General features: G+C 57.4%; 7 protein-coding genes across 7 annotated transcripts; 5 read left to right on the top strand and 2 right to left on the bottom strand.

Annotated features, from left to right (window-relative positions):
- The first annotated feature begins 5 nt into the window (after positions 1–5).
- Positions 6–1,392, top strand: B0H64DRAFT_408284 (Translin family-domain-containing protein). The gene is made up of 3 exons (XM_062804631.1): positions 6–263; positions 320–337; positions 404–1,392. The coding sequence occupies exons 1-3, from the start codon at positions 70–72 to the stop codon at positions 1,116–1,118; spliced, it is 927 nt and encodes a 308-aa protein (XP_062655374.1). The 5' UTR covers positions 6–69; the 3' UTR covers positions 1,119–1,392.
- B0H64DRAFT_241962 (uncharacterized protein) lies at positions 1,305–2,994 on the top strand. Its single transcript, XM_062799853.1, has 4 exons — positions 1,305–1,572; positions 1,628–1,667; positions 1,885–2,264; positions 2,345–2,994. Exons 1-4 carry the CDS (start codon positions 1,533–1,535, stop codon positions 2,572–2,574), a joined length of 690 nt encoding a protein of 229 aa, XP_062655375.1. The 5' UTR covers positions 1,305–1,532; the 3' UTR covers positions 2,575–2,994.
- Positions 2,995–3,535: 541 nt separating this feature from the next.
- On the bottom strand, positions 3,536–5,994 carry B0H64DRAFT_468606 (WD40-repeat-containing domain protein; the record flags this gene model as incomplete). The annotated part of the gene is made up of 3 exons (XM_062807762.1): positions 4,841–5,994; positions 4,181–4,784; positions 3,536–4,119 (listed from the first exon to the last, which is right to left on the bottom strand). Exons 1-3 carry the CDS (start codon positions 5,621–5,623, stop codon positions 3,536–3,538), a joined length of 1,971 nt encoding a protein of 656 aa, XP_062655376.1. The 5' UTR covers positions 5,624–5,994.
- Positions 5,995–6,094: 100 nt separating this feature from the next.
- On the top strand, positions 6,095–8,067 carry B0H64DRAFT_408290 (uncharacterized protein). Its single transcript, XM_062804632.1, has one exon. The coding sequence runs from the start codon at positions 6,553–6,555 to the stop codon at positions 7,771–7,773; it is 1,221 nt and encodes a 406-aa protein (XP_062655377.1). The 5' UTR covers positions 6,095–6,552; the 3' UTR covers positions 7,774–8,067.
- A 14-nt stretch (positions 8,068–8,081) lies between these two features.
- B0H64DRAFT_242059 (amidase signature domain-containing protein) lies at positions 8,082–10,889 on the top strand. The gene is made up of 10 exons (XM_062799854.1): positions 8,082–8,665; positions 8,751–8,849; positions 8,910–8,954; positions 9,029–9,042; positions 9,100–9,202; positions 9,262–9,645; positions 9,707–9,833; positions 9,907–10,026; positions 10,103–10,294; positions 10,352–10,889. The coding sequence occupies exons 1-10, from the start codon at positions 8,360–8,362 to the stop codon at positions 10,513–10,515; spliced, it is 1,554 nt and encodes a 517-aa protein (XP_062655378.1). The 5' UTR covers positions 8,082–8,359; the 3' UTR covers positions 10,516–10,889.
- A 1,746-nt stretch (positions 10,890–12,635) lies between these two features.
- Positions 12,636–14,254, bottom strand: B0H64DRAFT_242098 (uncharacterized protein). Its single transcript, XM_062799856.1, has 3 exons — positions 13,957–14,254; positions 13,461–13,899; positions 12,636–13,408 (listed from the first exon to the last, which is right to left on the bottom strand). The coding sequence occupies exons 1-3, from the start codon at positions 14,159–14,161 to the stop codon at positions 12,922–12,924; spliced, it is 1,131 nt and encodes a 376-aa protein (XP_062655379.1). The 5' UTR covers positions 14,162–14,254; the 3' UTR covers positions 12,636–12,921.
- Positions 14,255–16,647: 2,393 nt separating this feature from the next.
- B0H64DRAFT_242093 (uncharacterized protein) lies at positions 16,648–18,739 on the top strand. Its single transcript, XM_062799855.1, has 2 exons — positions 16,648–16,957; positions 17,008–18,739. Exons 1-2 carry the CDS (start codon positions 16,733–16,735, stop codon positions 18,607–18,609), a joined length of 1,827 nt encoding a protein of 608 aa, XP_062655380.1. The 5' UTR covers positions 16,648–16,732; the 3' UTR covers positions 18,610–18,739.
- Positions 18,740–19,109: the final 370 nt, after the last annotated feature.

Consider the following 19,109-nt stretch of genomic DNA (forward strand, 5'->3'; position numbering starts at 1 on the left):
ACTGACGTCAAAATACACACCCAAACACCACCCCTCGACACCATCGACCAACAAGCCCTGCCTTGCAACATGTCCGGCTTCAAGCGCGACTGGAGTGGAAATGCAAAGCGGCGGGATGGACCGAAGCCTGCCCCGAAGCAGGTCGTGAGAAATGAGTACACACCCATGTTTGAGGGTTTGCGCAATGAGCTTGATGAGCATCATGACCGCCGAGAGCGTATCGTCAAGGCATCCCGGGATATCACGGCATTGAGCAAGAAGATGTGAGCCGTTATTGGGTCCCTAGTACCATTCCAGGCCGGGTGCTAACACGATATAGCATCTTCTCACTACAACGGTATGACAGCCTTACTCGCTTCGCTGACCATAGCGGTTTAAGAGTTTGTGGCTCACACCTCACTAGTGTCCGAAAGATCGAGGACCAGCTCCCAGCCAACATCCAGTCCGAGATGGATTCCCGCCTAGCAGAGATCTCCAAGCTCCTCGCCACCATTGCCCCCGAGATCCAGGGCATCAACCGCTACCGATACTCGCGCTCACTGATGTGCCTCGAGGAGCTTGTCGAGGCCCTGACGTTTGCACACTACCTCAGGACACAATCGCTCATCAGCCACACGGAGCTCGACCCGATCATTGAGGAACTGACCCGGAAGGGCGCAGTCTCAGAGGACGAGGTCATGGCCGACGCCAGCGACACGGCAGGCACCACCGCCACCGGAAAGCCAGCCCCACCGACTGCTGAGCCCCCCACAGTCTCCCTCACCCAGGACGACTATCTCTATGGCGTGTTCGACCTCACGGGCGAGATGATGCGTTTTGCTACTACGTCGACTGCGTTGTCGGGGACTATGGCTGGTGGGCAGGGCGGAGAGGGTGGTGATGATGAGCCGCGCACCATTGTTCAAGACATGCACGAACTCGGGACCTTGTTTGAGATGCTGCCCGTGGGGTCTGGCAACCGGTTTCAGTGGGAGAAGAAGCTCGAGGTCACGAGGCAATCAGTGCAGAAGGTTGAGCGGTTGGGTTATGATCGGATTATTCGTGGGAGTGAGCGGCCGAAGGGCTGGGTCCCTGACTTGAGCTCGGGGGACCAGGGCCAAGGGGATGAGTTGGATTGATGGCGGGACTGATGGTGAGAGTCTCGGTTGCTTTGTGAGTTTGACAACTACTCTGTTGAGTACGTGCCGCACTGTCTCACGACCTAGTCCATGATAGCTAATATTATGGATGCCATTGTGCTATTCCAACCCAAATAGCCGGAAAATAACCACATGTGACAGACCCTTCTTTCTTGGTCTTATCTCATTCTCCATTCCTCCCCTTCTCATGAGAGTGACTGTACGCCGTGACGCCCCACCACGTACCCCCACCATGCAATTTCTGCCTTAGGCTGCAGGGAGGTGCGGGGCAGCCCACTCACTTTTAAACACCAAAATCTTTTCTTACCCCGCCATCTCCCGGGCAGCTATCGACCACCACAACCAGCTCGTCTCTCCAGTCCATTCGACCTCGTCGCAACTCAACAATTCAAAATGGGTTTCACCGATATCCTCACCGACGCCGGCCTTGCCGGTAGGTTGCCTCTCAAACCAGGCGCACCACGATTGTCACTAACAGCAATGCGCAGTGCTCAACAACTGGCTCCTTACCCGCTCCTACATTGCCGGGTATGTATCCTCCCAATTCCCTTCCCAAACCTGCGCCCTGCCGATGCCCCTCCTGATGATCCCCATGGTCCGTGTTGCTGAGCAGCCTCAAGACCTGCGCATGATTACACACCCAGCACTCTGTGCACCTCTGAACCCTTCTTCGGCATCTGCCTCTGCATTGTTCTGTCTACAACCTTCAATGGCGCATCCGAGCTGACCCTCGTTTCCGCGTTAGCTACTCGGCCTCGCAGGCTGACGCCGTCACCTTCAAGGCCCTGAGCGCGGCGCCCGACGCGGCCAAGTACCCCAACGCGGCGCGCTGGTACAAGCACATCGCGTCGTACGAGGACGAGTTCCCGACGCTGCCCGGCGACGCCAGCAAGCCCTACACTGTCTACGGGCCCGAGGTCGCCGAGGTCACCCTGAACCCCGCCAAGGCCCCCGCCGCCGAGGAGGAGGAGGACGAGGACGTCGATCTCTTCGGCAGCGACGAGGAGGAGGACGCCGAGACCATCCGCGTCCGCGAGGAGCGCCTGGCCGAGTACCGCAAGAAGAAGGAGGGCAAGGTCAAGCCTGCCGCTAAGTCGATCGTCACCATGGACGTCAAGCCCTGGGGTACGTTGTTTTTCTCCCCGCGCGCGGTTTTGCGCTGCCGGTAATACAGAGTACGGATGCTGACCCGATAACCACCGCAGATGACGAGACCGACATGGTTGCCCTCGAGGCCGCCGTCCGCGGCATTGAGAAGGACGGTCTGGTCTGGGGTGCCTCGCAGCTGATTGCCGTCGGCTTCGGTATCAAGAAGCTGCAGATCAACCTGGTCGTCGAGGACGACAAGGTCTCGACCGACGAGCTCGGCGAGGAGATCACCGAGTTCGAGGACTACGTCCAGTCCGTCGACGTCGTCGCCATGCAGAAGCTCTAAGTTGTGTAGATGGGTGATGCCTAGATACGAAACATAATGAGTAACGATGTGGCTGGTCAGTGTTTGATACGAGGAATGTGATGTGATGTAACTGTGGGTGTATGCAATGACGGTACATATCAGTTGATTTGCGTACCGTTCCGCATATGTGTGACTGAGTGTAGGCGAGGAACTATCATGTGTCTTGGTTGCCCATATGCCGGGACCCATTGGCTTGGTTCTAACTCGCGCGCCTATCCAGGCGCCTCATGCATGAGTCGTCTCTTCCGCCGAGGGGGGGCGCAGTAACATTCCTGTATACGCTCGTTCTCATGCTGGTGACTTCGACGATATTTAATCGCAACCTTTCGTCGTTCACCGCCACGCATTATCTAGGTAACATGGAACTATTCCCCTCTCCACAAACACAAACCAGACGATCCACAGGCATGGCACCATTCGAACGGACACCAGGAAGAGAAGCACGCAGAAACATCTCACCCAGCAGCAGGCGCAGTTCTGAACCAAAAGATTTCCCCCCTTTCTCTGTGTCCCAAATGCCAACGCCACACTCTGCGTGATACTCCCCACACCCCCTGCCCCCCGTAGCGGCTAGAGAAGTAGATACGGAACGCAAAGTAGGGGATATGCATGCCATGCCATGTTCCTCCTCTCCTTGTCCCCCCTCCCGGTTGCTCTGCTAATCAGACAAAACGCCTCCGCGCCCTCATCTTGTACGTACGTTATCATCAGCCCATTCAGGTCCCATACATCGATCGTCATGGCTCATCCACCTTCCCACTCTCGCTTTCATTGGACCACCCTTCTATCGCTCGTAACTCAATCCAACGCTCCCTCTGTCATTCACCTCTCCCTCTGCCATTCACCTCCCCGTCTCTCACCTCTCCCTCTCTCATCCCCACCCCTCTCACCTCCCCCTCCCCCCCATTTCCCCCACCACCCCAAACCCCCCATCAGGCAATCACAGCCTTACCCCCCAAACCCCCCGCCCCGCACTCACGCCCAACCACTCACCATACTCGCCCCCCGCCAGATGCGGCACCCACCCCACATTCCCCACCTCATACTCACACTGCCAACTACTAACCGGACTACGCACATTATCCCCACTCGCCGCCGCAGCCGCAGCAGCCGCAGCAGCAGCCGCCTGCGCACCACCACCACCAGCAGCCGCCCCCGGGCCAGCCCCCGCAGCACCATTCGGCACCGTCGGCGCCGCCGCCGCCACCGTAGTAGGGCCGACCGACTGGGTGGCGTGGTTCATGAGGTCCCAGACGAGGACCTGGCAGTCGTCGGCGCCGGAGGCGAGGGTGCCGCGGCGGAGCGGGGACCACTCGACGCAGTTGAGGGCGCCCGAGTGGCCGCGCAGCTCGAGCAGGGCCTGCCCCGGCTGGCGCACGTCCAGGATGCGGATCACGTTGGAGTCGGCCGCGAAGGTCGCCAGCAGGTGGTGGTCGTGCGGCGAGGTCGCGAGGCGTAGGAGCGGGGGCGGGTGGGAGAGGGTTTGCTGGGCGAGGGTCGGGCTCATGCGGCCGCCGTTGGAGTCTGGGGTTGTTAGGGTTAGAAAGGGGGGGGGTGTTTGGGAGGGGGAAAAGGGAGCAATTACCTCGGTCATCTTTGCCTGTCGGCTCGTAGATGATGGTGCTGTGCTCGAGGCTGCGCAGGTCAAACATACGGACGCTGCCGTCTTGGCCGCAGCTGACGAACACGTCGGTGCTCTGGGCGCAGAACCGGACGTCGTAGACCTCCTTGTCGTGGGCGATCAGCTGGGTCTTGGCGGTCAGGGACGGGATGTCCCAGATGGTACATGTCGTGTCTATGCTCGAGGTGATGATCAGGCTCGGGTTGACCGTGTTCCAGTCGAGCGAGGTCAACGGCGCGGTGTGGTCGGGCGTCTTGGAGTTGGACAAGAGAGCCAGCGGGGTGAGTTTCGTGACGGGTGCATCGCGGCCGTTTCTCGATGTTATGGAGGAGCCAGGAGTGCCCTGCTGGGTATCAGATGGAAGGGACCAGAGCCGGAGGTGGTCTCCAGAGGTAGCAAGCAAGTCGGTAGATTGCTTCTGCGACGAGGGCGGTTCCCAGAGTAAGCGGGTGACGGGGTATGAGTGAGTGGCCTCAGCAATCCTTGTAAAGTCCATAGACCATTTAGGTCCCCCGGGAACGTAAACATCGGACGGCGTAGTAGTAAGCTGGGCGTCGAGGATTTGTATCTGGGTGTATGCGGTTAGCGTAGTGTCGAAAACGACAGCATTGGAGAGACACTTACAAAGTTATGACCGTCTTCCAAGTAGCTGCCAATGGCGAGCTTGCCGGCACTGTTGGCCTGGGGAGCCCATTTACACCAGTCGAAAGCATAGAGCGCCCATGGAGCCATGTAATTGCTGGTTCGCGACTGCGTGCTTGCCAGTTCGTACCCAGGCGTCCCGGGCAAACCGTCGGATAGGCTCGAGTCGGCGCGGGGTCGGATATCGGCGAGCCCAAGAGGGGTATTGGAGATGTTGCGCGAACTCGCTGGGTTGTATTTCGGTTCGGTAGGAGACATAAACTGCGATGAGGCAGCTGTGCCGCCAGGGGTGGTCGGGGTGTATGGGTGATAGCCCGTCCCGCCAGCCTCGTAGTGCGCAGAGGGGCTCGAGCGAGAGTAGCTATGCGACAGGCTCATCGAGTTGTGCTTGCCCTGTGTTTGGCTCTGATGCGACTGGTAATCCGACTGCTGCATGCTGGGAAGCGTAGGGGCGGCGTTGGAGGGAAGTGTGGGTGGTCGGGTGCCAGACGCGCCGGGTTGGAGCACGTTCGGTACGGTACCGGAGCCCTGGTAGCCTTGCATTTGGGGGAGACTCGGGGAGACCTGCTCGAGCTTGATGTGGGGGGCACCGGTCGAGTAGTCGCGGGGGGACATCTGCTGGTTCTGGCCTTGGCTCTGGTGGCTCTGGTGGCTTTGGTGGCTTTGGTGACCTGGGATGCCTTGCGACGCCATGTGCATCTCATCGTGCTGAGACGAGAAGGTGCCTGTCCGCCGCTGCGGCTGGTACTGCGATTGTTGGTTCATTTGAGCGAGACTGTCGACGGGCCGGGATGAAGTGGGCAGGTCCCGAATCAGGATCGTGAAGACGAGCGATGTAGGTCGAGGAGTGAGGATTGAGAATCGAGCGCGGGGTGTTTGCCAGGGGCACTCGGTGTGTGGCTCGGTGTGGGTCGTTCAATGGCCGGCAGGGCAATGCGAAAAAGCAATCGCCGGGTCCAGCCACAGGAGATGAGCTGGCGGGCACGGAAGCCCAGTAGCAGCAATGGCGGTTATGTGGGTGAAACCGCGAGGAAGTGTGCGCGAAAGCATAGAAGTGAAGTGAGCTCCAAATGGGTCCGTCTTCGAAACCCAATGTCTCCCCCCCACTGTTCCTTGCGGCTGGGGGATGGCAGGATGGGCAGCCGCCGCCACAGGCGCTTCTCAGTGCGGGGCCGGGCAGTCGGTCATTATTGGCTGATCTTTTGACGGTGGGTCGCCGTTCTCCCCAGCAATGCCCCGCAACCATCCCAGGACCTTACCAAGAGCGCATCTCGACATCACGATGACTGCCTGATTTACTTCGTTGACACAAGTGGATATTTAATTATAATACGCAGAGTTATTCTTGTTCAGATCAAGCCTTGTTTTCATTTCAACTCGCCACGAAGACCTGATCCGGCCGCCATCTCATAATCCATCCGAAATAAACCCCACCCTTCCACCCGAGGTGTATATTCGGGCTCGGGCAGCTTAGGTCCCAGCAGCAACACACTCGATTTTCATCTCACATCTCGCAGCTTATATTGGAAGCAAAATCCACCTCTTGATTCATCAACTGCCAAGAATATCGGCCGTATATTTTTCCACCTCACTTATTACATCACGACATTCTTCGGCCATCTCATCTCATCGACCTCATCCCGCTATTCTTCATCCCCCCTAACTCTTCTCTTACCTACCCAGACCGTCACATCATGGGGCAAGACGATCGCCCATCGCTTCTGATACTCCCCTACCCTCCCGATCCACTCACCCGCGACTCCCTCAGCGCTGCCTACCGACCATCTCTTAAATCCGCACTCGAAAAGGTGAGGCGCCCAACCGGTGCCGCCAAACTCACCGTCGCAGTCGTCTGCCCCGTACTCCAAGGCCAATTTCTCCGATCCAAAACCCTCTCATGGCCCGACGCCCAGACGCTTGTTGCCGGCATCTACGGCCTCATCTCAGTCCTCTGCGCCCAGCTCTCGATCAATACCGAAGTAAACGGCGGACCGAACTCGGTCGACTCGACCGTCGTCTTGATCGACGATGACCGCAACAAGCACTACCCAACCGACTTCCGTCCTGCCATCGAGCCCAACAACACCACCATCGTCGACATGGCCACCTTTGCCTCGGCCTACTTCCCCTGGAACTTCATCTTTAGCGTTAGGAGCGAGCTTGGATTCCAGGTGTCGCAGGCCTATCTCAAGTTTGCCGAGGGGCGGCAGAGCCTGCTTCAGTCACAACTAGTGCCGGTGGAGGGGGGGCTGGTATTGAATGTCGCAAAGAGCGACCCGGCGAGCGTGGCGCCACAGACGTCGACCTACCCGGCGGTGTGTCTGGGAGGGACGTTTGATTACCTGCACCCGGGACATAAACTCCTGCTCACGGCCGCCGCGCTGCTGCTCCAGGTCCCGCGGAGGGGTGATCCTGTTCCGCCGTGCCGGTACATCATTGGCATCACGGGGGACGAGATGTTGCGGAACAAGAAGTTTGCCGAGTTTGTCCAGACCTGGGAGGAGCGGGCGCGAAACGTCATCTTCTTTCTGGCACAGCTGCTCGAGCTTTCGCCACGGGGATGGAAGGACGGCACACCGCCGCAAATTGAAGAGAAGGACGGCGATTTCACAGCGACGTTCCGGGACGGCACGATCCAAGTCCACTGCGTGCGGATCCAGGACGCCTTCGGGCCGACCATCACCGTCGAGGATATCCAGGCTTTGGTGGTGTCTGCCGAGACGCGGTCGGGAGGACAGGCTGTGAACGAGAAGCGTGCTGAGAAAGGCTGGCATGCGCTTGAGGTCTTTGAGGTTGATGTGCTGGATGCTGAGGAGGTCGAGGATGAGCCCACCAAGACGGAGAATTTTGCGGCCAAGATCAGTAGCACTGCGATCCGGCAGCAGAGGGCGGCTAGGGGTGGGACCAAAATATGATTACGGGGGAGGGGTGGTGGTTGTATTTTGGGAATCAAACTATTCTCAGCTGGAGTTATTTGAAGATTTAAGTGCAGAGCAGTGGTTATCAAATCTTCTGCTTTGTCGTATATCTGGCTGTGGGGGCAGAATAACGGAGAAGCTCGGCTAGTGCACAACACAGGAACAGCAAATAGTGCCTTACTTCAAGGTATAAGACAGCATCAGCATGTGGATATTCAGCGTGGTTACATACTGATAATGCTGCAGTGTGTGCAGCCAATAAACAACCCGAAAACCTTCTGTGGCCGCTGCCCGACTTGTCTCATCGTGCCTCGCCCAAACCGCACTGCACTCCGCTCTTGCTTTGATACCCGAACTTCCCGCCATCAACGCCTGCACTTTCCACGCAACTTTAGGGCGCTCTCCCTTAGAAACTTGGGCATCAAACTTTCTCCCCATTACTACCCACCCAAATATAACCATTGGTTTGTGCAGAAACGTCCCCTTCCCAGCCCAGCATTCGTCTTTGGCCTTCTCCTAAATCGAGCACACTTAGCTCTAGGGCATCGGGGTTGCATATAGAGCTCTAACGAACGAATGAATCATGAGCCAGTTTGTTTCCTTGCCCGGCCCCGCGTGCCCTCCTGCGACCACAGGGGGTATTGCGGCCGTTGACCTCCTCACCATTGACGCCAAAGGCTTACAGTCACGGTTGGCGGATGGAGAGTTCACAAGCCTAGACCTTGCCAGGAAGTGCCTCACTCAGATCCAGAAACATGATGGCCACCTTCATGCCATGATCAAGACGACGCCAATCCGGATTCTGGAAGAAACTGCTAGCTCGCTCGACCGGGAACGGGCGGACGGGATAGTGCGAGGGCCACTGCATGGAATCCCGATTCTTGTCAAGGTTTGGATGCCCCGAGTCGATTGTCGAGGACTGCACCGCTCCTTAAACGACCTCGCCATGTCTAGGCATTCGCTGACATTCGTAGGATGTTGTCGATACCCCAACCTTAGGACTCCCGACAACTGCCGGAAGCTTTGCTCTGCTGAGCTCCAAGGCTCGAAAGGATGCCAAAATCATTGACCGGGTAGGATAAACCAACCGCGCCACGGATGAGCCCATCGACTGGTTAACATAGAGTCTCTAGCTCATCCCCGCGGGGCTTATCATCCTGGGCAAGACTAACTTGAGCGTAAGAAACTATCCATTAAACATCTGGAGTCCTCATACAGATACTCCGTTCACTCACTAACAGCTCCTCAGGAGTTCTGCAATTCTCGGTAACAATCCGAAGAGGCGGCCCCGATACGGCTACCACGTTTTCTGACATATAGCAGCGGATCGGATATGCCAAGCGGCTGGTCGGCGGTCGGCGGACAGGTCCAGTCAGCGTACATCGTGGGCGGTGTCGACCCGACTGATTCTAAGGACGGCCACTCGGTAGGTTACTGGCGTCTCCTGGTTTGGCATGCCACGCAAGCTAACTAACAGTACACCAGAGTCCCTCCGGATCGTCCTCCGGCTCCGCGGTAGGAGTATCTGCCGGGTACGCGCCCCTCGCGATCGGCACCGAAACGGACGCGTCACTTGTCTGCCCTGCTGGCAGAGCCGCTCTGTACACGATCAAGCCGACGATTGGTCTTGTCTCACAAGAGGGCATCATGCCCATATCGCACCATTTCGACACGGCAGGGCCGATGACGAAGTCGGTTCACGACCTGGCGGCTTTGTTGGATGTTCTCGCTGCGGGACCGCGCTCCGAGTCATTCACTGCGAGCCTGACTGGCTCTTGGTCGGATATCTCGGTTGCTGTTCTCGATCCGGAGGAGTGGAAGTTCCCTGAGGATTGGGTGAAGCCTGTTGAAGGGGCGGAGGCTCAGATCGTATGTGGTGATCCCGCAATCTTTCGTAATATTTGGTAACTGTAGGCACTAACATCAATAGAACCGAGAGATTCGTCGGGCATACGACGTCATCAAGTCCAAGGCGAAGATGTTCGTCAACAACGTCGACCTTGTCTCTGTCGACGAACTCGCACTCGACGGAGAGAGTAGCGAGGGCATAGTGATGAGTGCGTCAATCTAGGGGCCCCCTTTATCTGGTCCCATGAGGGGCTGCAGCAACTAACATGTTGGGCACTGCAGTGGTTGACCTGAAAAGAAACCTCAACACTTACCTTGCCAACTTCGAGGAAAGCGAGGTGCGGTCTCTGTTGGATGTGATAAACTACAACCTCAAGCACGCCGACAAGGAGCTTCCGCCACGTATGAAATTCCTAGTCTCCTTCAGGATGCCATATCCTACCTATGCTCGAAGTGCCAAAGCTCACATTGCGACCAGATCATCCAAGGCAGGACCGCTTCATCGACTCACAGAACCATACCATATCGCCAGAAGTGTATGAACGGCACTTACAGCATCTCCGTCATGTAGCGAGAGACCGCGGGGTAGAGCGTGTTCTTGACACATACGGCGTCGACGTCGTTCTCGGTCCGACGGACAGCGGCCTCACGTCCATGGCCGCAGCCGGAGGTGAGTATTTTCGACAGTGTTGGATTTAATACAAGGTGAAGCTAACTGGTGCGGAAGGATACCCTCTTTGCGCAATGCCGTTGTCCTACTTGGATTACAATGGACGGCCGTTTGGGGTCTCAGCTATCGCGGGACGGGGCCGTGATGATCTCCTGGTTAAGGTCATGAGTGCGTGGGAGGCGACATTCCCGGGTCGCAAGCCGCCGCCAGCTTTAGTTTAAGCAGCTGTCATCAGCCTGGTTATGCATTGGCCTTGGATCTGAGATAAATAAGTTCACTTAGGTATTCAAGGGGTTATACAATCACAGTGTCATAGCTCCAACCAGCTTATCGTTTCCGGTCCGGCGCCAGCGACCCACTGGGAATTCAAAATCATTGATGACTGGGGGGATAAATAGCAAAGATTAGCTGCCTTAATTAGTTACCGCACGAACCCATATAACCCAACAAGTGGCATCCCTCACTAACTCTGAACTACGTCGGATGTTACTGATGCGTTCAACTCGAGGCAGCCCCCATCAAATCATCTAAAGGGCGTTTCTGGGTTCTAGAGCTGGCACTCACTAGGTCCTCAACCACCCACCCACATGACCCAACCTCTTCTATAGTACGATTTTACACTCTTACCTCGGACGTCAACTACTACATAGCATAAACTTACCTTCCCACCACCGCCAGCCCCCAAACCAACGAACCAACCAACCGACAAACAATCAACCAAAATGCCCACGCCCCCAAAACGCACCGTGACGCCCTCCTCCTCAACACTCCCCTCCAAACCGCAACCCTCTCCCAAACCACAACCCTCTCCCAAACTAACCCCCAACCCCAACCCCCCAACTACCCACCGACCTGCTCACCCGCATCAAAGCTATCGCCCTCAGCCCCCGTGGACGCCCTCTACACAGCCCACCCGCTGGGCGCGACAGGCGACAGGCCGGGAGGTGGGGGTTTGATTGGTGGAGGGGATGGCGCCGGAGCGGGTGGTGGGAGTGAGTTTGTGTGGGTTGACGGCGGCGCAGGCTGTTCTTTTGGGACGGGGCGATTGGGGTGGGTGGCGCGAATGCTGGGGGGGGAATGCTGGGGGGGAATGCTGGGGGGGAATGCTGGGGGGGATGGGGAGGGGGTTTATGAAAGGGAGGGTTCGGTGCGTGGAGAGGAGCAGGGGACGCTGCGGGTTTTTGTCTACGGCGCGTCGACTTCAATCGGTGGGGATGCACGCCACGCAGCTGGTCAGGCGGAGGTGTGAGGCGGGTGGGAAACGGCTGGTGCTTGTTGGTGCGGCAAGTCGGGGGTGGTGGGTGATGTTAAAGGGACTGCCGTATGGGTATGACTGGCTGGTGAACTATCCCGATGCCCACTGGCCGGAGCAAGTCTGCTAGCTAGCCGGCGGGGACGGCGTCGACGCCGCGTATGATTGAACTTTCGAGGGGACACGGTGAAGCGGGTGGCGAGAGCTCTGAAGGAAGGCGGGAGGATGGCCATTGTCCGGTCGAGAGAGGGCGGTGCGTGGGCTGCCGCCGAGGGAGAGCTACCCATGGAAAGGATTGGGAGTCGCAATCCAATATTAGGGGTTCACGGTCCCGGCATCGGAGGAGGCGAGAAGGTTTGCGGCGGCGGGAAGTTGGAGGCGAATCCCATTCACTTGATGCCCGGCGGGCTATGTCGGCCAGGTGGTGGACGGCGGGTGTGCATTGCTCGGTTCTGGGGTGATGGATGCACGGCAACGAGAGAACGTAAGACTGGATGAAGCCCGTCAATGCGGAAAAGCTGGTGTATCAAGTCAGGGGTTGATGTCAAAGTGCTCGCCGGGGGTGCCCGTCGGGTCAACCTTATCCTGGGGATCGACTATCTTTTCCTTTCTGATTTATCCGGCTCTTCCTTCACATGCAGCACCGTTCGTGATCAATGTCGCTTGGGAATCGGCACCGTTCTTTCAACCAACCGAGGCCAAGGGAAGACAGTCACAATGGTGGCTTTTGGAGGTTCCTCTTCGAAACATACTTGGTAATGGCATGGGGGTTTTTGATCCAACGGCGGGTCATTCAAGGGTCCGAGGTGGCGTCACCGTTGAATCCCAGCGTGCGGCGGCGGCGCAGACGAATCGGAACCGTCCGCGGCTCCATGCCGTGCATGAGATGGCTTGCGGGCGGGATAAAAGGGAACGTCACCAGGGAACGTCACCGAGGGGTTTCCTGCATCTGCATGGCACTTCCGGGAGAACTTGCTCCAAGCGGCCGCAAAAAACCAAAAAAAGAAGACTTTTGACCCCCACCCCCACCATGCTTGAATGCTTTCTGTCATCGGTGCCGTGGGACCTTCCCGACGTGGAACTCGCAGGATGCAGCAATTGCTTCTCTGTGTTGAACTGTAAGGTAGGTATCTTGTCTATCGTGTTTCATCGTGCCCAAAAAAAACAAAAAAGAAAACCCCTTTTTGATAACACACAGCCGGCGAGCCGCCGCACTGTGACCCGTTTTCAAAACCCCCAAGACTCCCATGCCGTAATCGCATGTACTAGATATCCGACCCGCGTTTGTGAAAGCAAAAACGAAAAAGAACACGGCCGAGCATTAAAAGAGAACGTTACTATGTTACTGGTACAGGGGCTGCGACCCAGCGCTGGTTTAGTCGTGCGAGATGGACCACTTCGTCTGCACCCTGATGCCCGTCTTCGGGTCCGTTTGGTAGGGTGGCTGCTCCGTCAAGGCCACCTCGGAGCCGCTGTCCTTGTCCTTGTCGGTGAATGTCCCCGCCTCCCGGTCTGCCCCCGGGGTGTCGGTGGTAGCGGCCGACCGGTAATGTACCGTCTGGTTGGCGGCGTAGATGCTCTCGAGCGGGATTTGGGTGTCGGTGGCGCTTTGGTTCTTCAGCTTGCTGAAAGCGCTACCGTGTGTGCCGCTCTCGGAAGAGTGGTAGGCGAGCTTGGAGTTTCCCCGGCGCGTGGCAACGCACCGTGACCAGAGCGAGCCCAGCATGGGCAGACTGACGCACAGGATGGCCAGGTTCGGCTCGGTGGCGGACCAGAAGTCGGCCCAGATCATGGTTCCCGTGAGGTTCATCAAGTCGAGTTGCGTCAGGGTGACAATACGGATGACGCCGATAACGCTAACGCTGAGGGGACGTCAGCAAGTGTGATTCTCAAAACGTGGGTCGAGATACTTACATGAGACCGACGAGGAACACGCCCGTTAGGCCAAGCTTTGCCGGCGTCGACATCTTGAGCGACCAGACAGTGGGCAGCGGGAGCGTCAGGATAATGACATCGGTGATGATGTTGAAGGCACCAATAGCAATGAAAGAGGCCACCTGGTCGCCGCACGTGCCCGGCATCAGAGGAGTGTATGTCTTAGCGAAGGGTCGGCAGATGAGGAAGACCTGGAGGAAATTGCCGATGCTCCAAACCGAGACGAAGATGAGAGAGGCTATAGTGGCCATACGCAAGCCTCGGTTGACAAAGACGCGGAGGTAGAAGAGCAAGATGCTGAGTTTAATGGTGCTGATCGAGGTTGCGTAGATGAGCTCGTACGACACCAGCAACTTGAGGATGTGTGGCAGATTCGGCATCGTTTCGGTCACGTTGAAGCCAATTCCCATTGGTGACCCTGGAACACTATATTAACTTCCGAACTACGCCTTCGAAAGCGTAGTGGAATACTCACATAGTCCCTGGATGATGAGCATGCCGAGGCCCTGGGGCAAGGCAAATATGATGAGGTAGTCATCCCACCAGAGTCCGGCTCCGGAGGTGAAGCGGGAGGCGAGACGCAGTGTCACAACCAGCACCGCTAACCCGGCAATAACGGAGTTGATGATGAGATGCGCCCTGACGATGGGCAACACCGGGAATTCGACGTAGTCGAGCATTGCGTGTTATGATAGTCTTCGTCAGCGGTGCCGACCGACCGACTCTTTTCGGCTGTTGCTGATTATGCGACTGTCGATGGAGTCACGGCGGCAAGAACAGGTCGAATCCGATCCGTCATATGCTGTGTTGGACCGCTGTTGTTGAATTCCTGAAGCGAGGGTTGGCGATGGGACGAGAAACGGGGTGATGGCAGGGCTGTTGATATGTATCCGCATGGCCTTCCGCGGCATTCCCATCAAAGAGAGACCGGTATGGCAGCATGGGATAATTGGCTGCTTTGCCGTCACGGTGCGTCAGGGGCTGGGGGGCACATATGTACATAAAAGAGCACTTTCCGGACCGCGGCCCAGTTCCCGGGCAAGAGATTCCTCAGGATCAAACAAGGGGCCAGACCCAGCGAAATGGAACCGACAGGAAAAGAAGCAAGGTGGTAGATCGTCACAACGCTTGCAACTGAAGAAGAAGGGTCTGGCTCAGCGGGACGGAGATACCCACGGAGGATACCTGGAGAACGTTCAAGACGGGGACAGGGGGTTGAAGTGACCCTGGTTTGAAATCACGCCGTTTCTGCGGTCCACCAAGTTGTCGATAGTGTACTGTGTAGTATTCCGAGTGCCGGAAAAGCAAAGAAAAAAAAAAAAAAAAAGGCAGGTGGCCACAGCGGCGAGGGAGTTGTGCCGGCTCCATATTGAACTGACCACTGGCAGTTACACAGATATAATTGTGGCGTGGAGGCGGCTCGTCTCAGCTCGTGAGCTCGCAAGGCTCGGTGGCTCGTCGATCGGGCGGGCTCGAGGAAATCAGGCCCATGGAGGTGGGTTGCAGCACACTTTTCGGTCGGGGGTGAATGCCTCACACAGCCTGCTAGCTCGGCACCTCGGCTGCACAATCCTGGTTCGCGTTACCTTAGCGTAGATAGCTTATTCTTGCCCCGGGCTGGGATGAGGGAAAACTCCAGAGAAAGCCCGAGACCAAAAAAAACACAGGGGAGCTCGCTCTCCCGCGAACTATTGAGGATCTGCGCAAGAATACAAATCATGTCAGCAAGGAGAACGGACGTGCTCATAATGGGAGACGAGTTAGTTAATTAGTGTAGGTGGCTGGTTTGTGCCGGGGATCAACGAAACCCCATGTTCGGACGAACCCGTCTCATCTCGCAGGTCAGTTTGACCGATCTTTTTTATCTTCGACGGTTTTCTCAGTGTGTCACACTGTGGGAAAGCGTGAAAGGAACCCGAGAGGCTCGTTTTTGTGGCCTGGTCCACTCACACACGTGTCGCCGTTGAACTCCATGCGGCAAACGCCCGAAGCGAGGCCGGGTTCCCTGTCGGACTGTGGGGGACCTCCAAGCCGCTTTTGGGGCGTTCGAGGGATTTTGCCGCGAAGCCGAACGGGGGAACCCGGGAATTTTACTGGCCATACCCTGATCTGTGGGGACGCAGACCCCCGTTGAACTCCCCCTTTTCTCCATGGATAATTTGCCGGACACGCCGTGGAATCATGAACAAATGGATGGGTTGCTCTTGCTTCTTTTCGTGCTCTCGGTGTGCGGTCGTTGCCCGGGAGGAAGGAACAAGGAACAGGGAGTGGTGCGGAACCCACCCGCAGCCTGCACACCGACGGGAGTTGCGTCCTCTCCAGAGGCGGCACCATCACACCATCGGCAGCATTCAGCTCGGGCAGTCAGGCTGGAGGCACAGGACAGCCCGTGCAGGCAGGGACGACGCACGCTTGAGGCGGGCGCGAGGCGGGTTCGAGGCAGGAACCCCGACAACAGTTCATTGGGCTAGCACCAGTCGACCCCACCGGCTCTTTCCCTCAAACTCGCGCGACTGGTTTGATCCCGCCCCGCGATCCATCGGGCCTTGAGAACGATCTCTCCCTTGGGTAAGGTGATGTGATTGCAGCTGCTTCCCCCGCTGCTGCAGTATTGTGCTGGATCACGCGCATTAGAGGTGAGACCTCTTCACGTCTAGACGAGCTCTGTCCAGACGAACGGCACTGGGGATTACCAGTTACGGCTAGTTTCTTCAGGACCGCGCTTGCGGCTCGGCGAGCACCTGCAGCCAGCGGAGGCGCCGCGCCAATTCCACGCCGAGTGGAGATGATCGCCATCGGTCGGACTCCAGCGATTGCTCGAGTTTGTGGCTGTTGGGCGGGGTGATGGCACCACAGAAGCCAACGTCTAACCCTTCTCGGTTCATCACACAACCAACAATGAGGGGTTCGGGGGTTATCTCCTCCCTCGGGACAGCAAGCGCTGTGACGGTGTTGGAAGGGGACAGAGGGGGGTTGTTTGTTTGTCTCCCTCAAGGCGCAATTCTCCGCCGAGATAAGTTTCCCGGTTCCCGTCTCTCGGCCGCACTCTTGTCTCCTGCAATGAAACGAGCCCCTGTTTGAGTACGACATCGAACACTTCATCGTGAAATCACAACCACCAAAACCCGGTTCGCTCACTCGATCATCCGCCCTGAATACCAGACTAGTCTTGTATTCTGTACCGCGGTACCACAACACGACGTCCATACCACAACATTGCCCCACCAGTTGCAGCAGCGAGCTCTCGAATTATGGCTTCTGTTGACCTCAGCCAGCCGTTCGACTACATTGTCGTCGGCGGCGGCACCGCCGGTCTAGTTGTCGCCAACCGCCTCACCGAGGACAGCGATGTCCGAGTTCTCGTCGTCGAGGCCGGTGCAGACCGCACCGCCGACCCTTTAGTCCTTACACCGGGCTTGGTTGCCGCCTTGTACGGCAAGGAGGAGTACGATTGGAATTTTTCCTCTACTCCACAGGTATGCGGCCCCCATCGACCCCCACGGACGACGGCTAACACATTGCGCAGCCAACCCTCAACAACCGGCTTATTAACCAGTCTCGGGGCAAGATGCTCGGTGGCAGTTCCGGCCTTAACTTCTTGATGCTGCTCTACCCATCTAAGGCCAACATCGATTCCTGGGCTGCCCTGGGCAACCCGAGCTGGAATTATGACGCCTTGGTCCCGTACTTTCGCAAGTTTGCGACGGTTCACACGCCACCTCAGTCCGCCCGGGACCTCCTTGGCTTGACTTACCTCAACGAGGGCTTGGCCAAGGGTGACGGGCCCATCCACGTCTCGTTCAGCGAGGGTTATGGCGTAACGAACAAGGCGTGGCTGAAAACCTTTGCCGACCTTGGCCTCGAAATCGCGGCCGATCCCCGCGACGGCGGAGCGCTGGGTGCCTTCCAAAACCAAGCGAGCATCGACCCGGCCACCAACACGAGAAGCTACGCTGCCACCGGATACTATACCCCCGAGGTCGCCAAGCGGCCGAACCTCGTCGTCCTCACCGAAACTGTGGTAAACAAGATCATCTTTGACACGACGAGCGGTGAGGACGCCGTTGCCACGGGCGTCGAGATCATCACCAAGGACGGCCAGAAGAAGCAAGTCTCGGCCAGCACAGAAGTTATTTTGGCGGCTGGTGCGCTGCAGTCACCTCAAATCCTCGAGCTCTCGGGCATCGGTGGCCGCGACCTGCTCGGCAAGCACGGCATCCCCGTAGTCGTTGACAACGCCAACGTTGGTGAGCACGTCCAAGATCATCCCATCGTCTGCCAGAGCTTCGAGGTCGCCGACGGCGTGCCCTCGGGCGACGTCCTGCGCGACCCCAACGTCCTCCAAGCCCTGGTCGGCATGTACCAGACGGGTGGTGCCGGGCCGCTAGGCCAGAGCATCATCAGTGTCGCCTACTCGCCGCTCGTTGACGGCTCGGGCGTTGTCCCGGCCGAAGCCAAGGCGGGCTTCCTCGACGAGCACGCACCAAGCTTTACCACCCCAGAAGGCAAAGTCATCCGCAAGCTGGTCGAGTCCCCCACCCAGGCCACCTTCCAATACCTCCTCTTCCCCAGCCAGGTCGACATCCCCGACCGCCCGACCAGCATGGCGCACTATATCACCCCCGTTCTCCCGGAGAACTATATTACCATCATGACCATCGTCAACCAGCCCTTCTCGCGCGGCAGCGTGCACATCACCAGCGCCGACGTCAAGGCCGCGCCGGAGTGGGACCCCAAGTACAACTCCAACCCGCTCGACATGGAGCTGCTCGCGCGCGGCGTGCAGTTCGTCGAGCGCATCGTCGACCCCGCCACGCCGTTCGGCCAAGTCCTCAAGGACGGCGGCAAGCGCCAGCCGGCGCTCAAGGCCGACGACCTCGAAACGGCCCGCGAGATCGTGCGCCGCCGCCAGATCTCCGTCTTCCACGTCGCCGGCAGCTGCGCCATGCGCCCGCGCGACCAGGGCGGCGTCGTCGACGAGCGTCTGCGCGTGTATGGGACGAAGGGGCTGCGTGTTGTTGATGCTAGCGTGTTGCCGCTCGAGCCGGTCGGCAATATTCAGAGTGTGGTGTATGCTGTTGCGGAGAGGGCTGCGGATTTCATCAAGGAGGATCGTAAGAAGGCTTAGTTAGGGGCGTGAGGGGGGTGTAATATCATGGGTTGGGGGTTGATGGGCGTAGACTTAGTGCTAATGTTTTTGGCGAGAGTTACGGTCCGGCCTGAAAGCACCTAAGTTATAACTTCTATTACAATTGAGTGCTATTTTGGCAAGCTTTACGAAACCACCTACCCGTGACTGAACCTCTTATTTCCGACTCGACGATCTGATTCTAGGAGTTACTCTAGGTTGAATAAACTAATGTAAAGAATAACAAGGTGTAGTCAGGTTTAGGTTCCCGTTTAAAGGTTCGTATTTATATTGATAATATTAGATAGATTATAGTTTTACCAAGTTTATTAGCCACTAAGAAAATATAATGCTCTTTTACTCTATTTTCCGCCATGTCGAGTGATATTGAGTTAAGAGACCTGTCTTTTTCTCCTCGACAACCTAAACCCCTTTTTGTTTGTTTTGAGAAACCCATTAAGATTCTACCCGGAGTTGTAACTGACCCCTTGTTAAAGGCA

Source organism: Chaetomium fimeti, assembly GCF_033439085.1.
Source record: "Chaetomium fimeti strain CBS 168.71 chromosome Unknown B0H64scaffold_8, whole genome shotgun sequence".
NCBI classification, from domain to species: Eukaryota; Fungi; Ascomycota; class Sordariomycetes; order Sordariales; family Chaetomiaceae; genus Chaetomium; species Chaetomium fimeti.